This window comes from Geospiza fortis, unplaced genomic scaffold, assembly GCF_000277835.1.
Source record: "Geospiza fortis unplaced genomic scaffold, GeoFor_1.0 scaffold422, whole genome shotgun sequence".
NCBI classification, from domain to species: Eukaryota; Metazoa; Chordata; class Aves; order Passeriformes; family Thraupidae; genus Geospiza; species Geospiza fortis.
In genome coordinates, this window is record NW_005054545.1 from 218,985 (window position 1) to 223,526 (window position 4,542).

Sequence of the window (4,542 nt, forward strand, 5' to 3'; positions counted from 1 at the left end):
ATATAATATAAATACCACACAGAGCCCATTGATTCCCTACCTCTATTCCCAACCTACAAAATAAAAACTGATGTACTCATTTTAATACAAAAATGTCCTTTTTTATGACTTTTGAATAGTCTGTTTTAAGATTTTATTTATATTTTGTATTAATTTATATATCTCCATATTTATAATAAAATATTTATATTTTTTATTTTCAGAGGGGCAAAAAACCAAAGTAATGAAGTGACTGAGTATATTCTCACAGAAGAGATTTATTCCTTCATTACAGGAGTTGGACCTGATCCTTGTGGGTCCCTTCCAACTAAGGACAGTATGTGATTTTAAAATCAAAATTTATTAGCTTAAAAGCTGCAAGCACAGCACTGCCTCCCAACCACAAGAGCAATTGCAGCAATTGCAGGAGCAATTAGAGGCAGCTTGGACTGTCCTTTGCTGTCAAGAGAGTTAGTTATTTGTTTGTTTGTTTGTTTGTTTAACAAAGCAGCACAATCAGGACTGTGAACACTGTGAAAGTTTACAAGGCTGCCAAGCAGCAGGGAAGGAAGAGAGGATTCTGAAGCACAAACATTTCATAACTGTCTGTTCTGATGGAGGGGGGGTGGAATGAGATGAGCTTTAAGGTCACTTCCAGCCCACCCCTTTCTCTGATTCTGTGACCCCTGCCAGGCCTGGGAAAGCTCCCTCTCCTGACTTGACAACCATACCTGCCTGTACAATGTGGATTCCAGCTCAGACTCCACAACACTGTCAGAGTCTCTGGCAGCTTTCAGGGCTTGCTTGACCTGCCAAGACCAAAGGAAAACCACCTCATTATCCACAGCAAAACAAACTGTGGAGAGCAGCACTAATCCCACCTGGGTACCTGTGAGACAGCCTGGTTGAGAGAAACCAGAGGCCTCCTCTTCTTCTCCTCGTAGCTGTTGTCACTGGAAGCCCCCTCCATGCTGGCGCGCAGCAGGAGCCGCTGAGCCACGGCCTCGGCGTCCTCAGCGTCCTCCTCGCTCGACAGCTCGTCAGAGGCACCGTCCCTGTTGGTGCCATCCTCCTGCAAATGCACAGCCAAGGCCACACCAAGGGCCAGCCTGAGTCCCATCAAAGGCTCAGGGGCACAGCCCTCAATGCCTGCAGAGCCACACAACACACAGAACCAGAATTCTGTTGGTATCAGAGACTTCACAGATTTAACTCCTTCCCCCTGCTCTTGTCTCGTCACAGACGTAACGAGAGAGAATTCTGGGTGGGTGGATTTGGAGTTGGGGAAAGGCAGGAAGAGGAGGATGCAGCAGCAGCAGCTCTTGGCTGTGCCTTACCAGCAACCTTAAGCCCAGATGTATCTACGAGCTGGGGGGTAACAAACCCAAAATCCTGGGCTGTGCCCCTACACTGAGCTCTGCCCCTGTCCAAACTCCTTCACAGAGAGGAGGTGGGATGGCACAGAATTCCACACAGGATCTATTCCAAGTTCTTCAAGTTGACACACCACTGGCCCAGAGGAAACTCAAAAGCAATTCCCAAAATCTTTATGTTTCAAAGCTTTCAACAAATGTCACAATGCTTTAGCTCTTTCTCTCTCCTCAAGGAGAGAAGGTGGAAGGTGTCCCTACCCATGGCAGGGGGTGGAATGAGCTTTAAGATTCCTTCCAACCCAAACTATTCTGGAATTCTATTCTGTGATTATGGAAAGAAAGTACCAGCACCTTTTCAGCTGCTCAGTGAGAGGCAGAAAGGGGTTTCTAGGTTAATGCAGGCAAAGATGAGCAGAAGGAGGGAATGTCTTGTATTAGACCAAACCACACAGTTAAATACCCACCCACTTCTGGCACACAAAGAACACACTGAAACTGTGATCTCAAGGGATCTCCCCTGGCAGTACCTGATGGCTCTTCTCCCCATCAGAAAGTTTACTTTTCTCTTTGGAGTGCAGCAGCCTGTGCTCAGATCTGGCCTGTCTGGCTTTGATGCCATCACCCATAGCACTCACACAACTTTCTGTCTCAGTCCATTTCTCAGCTACCAGCTTTACTCTTCTATTCCTAGGAGAGAAAATACAATTAAATGCTTTTATGTCAGGGAAAAACTCTTTGGAGTAAAACAATCTGGTCTTCTCTTGTCACAGGTGCAGCATCAAAAAAGATACCTAAGGGATAAATCGTTTTCTTTGGCTCACAGGCTTTGTGTGCTGAGTCTGTTAAAAAGATTTATATCTGCTTCCCCCTCACTCAACATGTCTTTTGTAACTCTAATAGTATCTTAAAACTTCTAAATCAAGGGGGAATTTTTCATTATTTTCATTTTTAAAAAAATAAGAGCAATTCACAAGACAAAAAGTCTTCATGAAGAGAAAGCACCTGTGAGCTGGAAACTCACCAGGAAATTCACCTTGGAAAACAGGAGAAAATAATGAAATATTATTCCATACAATCTCTCCTCCTTTTCCTTGAGTTACTTTTAGAGAAGGAAGGTGCCAAAGTGAGACAACTGTCCAAAGCAGAAGCCACAATTGCTTTTGGAAATCACCTAAAACAGCAATATAATCTGAGCACTCACTCAAACAAGGTCACTTATCTGATAAATAAAAATAAATTCCACCACATTCTGCAGCTCATCTAACACTTGGTTTCACATGATCTAATTTTATACAGTCTAATTTTATATGATCTAATAAGGACATACTAAATATTCCTGAGGAATCAGCTTCCCACATTAGTATGAAAATTTTAAGTCAAAAGAAGACTGGCAGGCTGTGGGGATGTCAGTGACAGCACATGCTGTGCCTTCATTCTCCAGGTACCAAATTGCTCCCAGTGTCACGAGCAGCACGAATGCAGCAGGGACCACATACCTCCTCTGGAAGAGCAGACTGGATAAATTGGTCAGCAGAGCTGCAGAGCCAGACTGCTCTTCCTTGCTGGTTCTGTCAGGAGAGCACCAACTGTTCCCATCCACACCCACAGCCTTGCGTAACTTCCTGAGTTTTAAGACAAGGAGAATTAAATTGGTGTAAGAAGCTACTTTAAGGTCTTTTTTCAAAGATTTGAATAAGATTTGAACAGCTTTTTGGATGCCATTTTTCTGAGGCCATGCAAACAGAATACTGACTTCCAAATACAAAAATTCTGCCTATACCCCCAGCACGTCAGGGCATCACTGGGAAAGACACAAGGGACAAAACCTGGAGGGAATCTTTGCTGCAGCAACCTGAGGGAGGAAAGCTGGATCCAGCCCCCCAGGGCCCTCTGCTGGTGCTCACCTGCGGCGCCGGCTGAGCCCGTTGCTCCCTGCAGCTCTGTTCACCTGCGTGGACACGATCTGGCAGTGCACTGTCCCCAGCAGCAGCATAAGGCACAGGGGTCCCATCACCTCACTGGCACTCACAACAGGCACCGTGAAGTACAGCACCACGGCTACGACTGCAAAGGGGGAAATGGCACCAAGGCAAAAATTAAAGAGTCTGTCTCAGCTATTTGGTTTTACTCTGCTTTGTTGTATTATTATTTAATTTCTGCAATTACTAGTGCCACACGCTGTGAAATACACATTAAGCAGGTTCCAGACATGATCCTCACACTTTAGATTATGGACTACAAAATCATAGACTCACTAAGCTTGGCTAAGCCCTCTGAGTCCAACCAGTCCCCCAGCACTGCCAGGTCCACCCCAACCCATTTCCCCAGGAGCCACATCCATACATTCTTTGATGTCACATTCCTTGCAGGAGAAGGTTTATGGCACAGCCTGTTCCCTCACCTTGCATAACGTAGAGCACCAAGAGCCACATAAAAATGCGCTGGGAAGTGACCTGTATCCACCACTGGCTGAACAAGGGGAAAAACACCACTCTCACAATTCCCTTCCTCGTCAGCGATGTCCAGGGAATTTCAGGCTTGGCTTTGGCAAAGGTAGAGCCTTGGAATTAAAGGGGAAATGAGCCATCATTAACTGTGAATCACAAGAGCTCCGTTGCTGGAGTTCCCCTTTGGGCAGCCCCAGCCCTGCCACAGGGCTGAGCAGGGGGGGACAGCAGCCCAGTTTCGGGCACGGTTCAAAGCTACACAGTCCCAGCAGCTCCTTGTGTTCTCTCAGAACTCTGCCCCTGACCCTTCCCTGCCCACCCAACCACGTCCCTGCACAGACCCCCAGCAATCCCACCCTGGGCATCCCTGGCAGTGCTCTCCCGGAGCTCTGGCAGCCTCGGGGCTGTGCCCATTCCCTGGGGAGCCTGGGCAGCGCCAGCACCCTCTGGGGGAGGAACCTTTCCCCAGCCCTGCTCTGAGCCAGCTCCAGGCGCTCCCTGGTGCCATCCCTGTCCCAGAGGGGAGCGAACAGAGCCGGCACCGCTCACCGCTGATCAGATCCACGTCGATCAGATCGGGCTGGATGTGCCCCTTTTTCTTCGGCTTGTTCTTGAAGCCCTGCGGGGCGGAACACACGGCCGAGTCAGCAGCGAGGGGCGCGGGGCCCGCTCCCCCTTCCCCCGCCGCCGCCGGTACCTTCATCTGGGTCTGCTCCACGGCCTTCTCCCATATCTGCTGGTCG

At 48.1% G+C, this 4,542-nt stretch overlaps 1 protein-coding gene across 2 annotated transcripts in view; it reads right to left on the reverse strand.

Annotated features, from left to right (window-relative positions):
* Window positions 1–4,536, reverse strand: part of PHTF1 (putative homeodomain transcription factor 1) — a 16,412-nt gene extending 11,876 nt beyond the window's left edge. Inside the window, exons 1-8 of one of the 2 annotated variants that reach the window (XM_014310520.2) lie at window positions 4,497–4,536; window positions 4,349–4,418; window positions 3,754–3,912; window positions 3,257–3,416; window positions 2,849–2,974; window positions 1,880–2,039; window positions 869–1,051; window positions 711–788 (exon numbers count right to left, since the gene is read on the reverse strand). In XM_014310520.2, the coding sequence (XP_014165995.1) occupies window positions 711–788; window positions 869–1,051; window positions 1,880–2,039; window positions 2,849–2,974; window positions 3,257–3,416; window positions 3,754–3,912; window positions 4,349–4,418; window positions 4,497–4,502 (942 nt within the window). In that variant the 5' untranslated portion in view covers window positions 4,503–4,536. The remainder of the gene's footprint in view (window positions 1–710; window positions 789–868; window positions 1,052–1,879; window positions 2,040–2,848; window positions 2,975–3,256; window positions 3,417–3,753; window positions 3,913–4,348; window positions 4,419–4,496) is intronic. The other variant, XM_031063936.1, reaches the window with a different exon arrangement.
* Window positions 4,537–4,542: the final 6 nt, after the last annotated feature.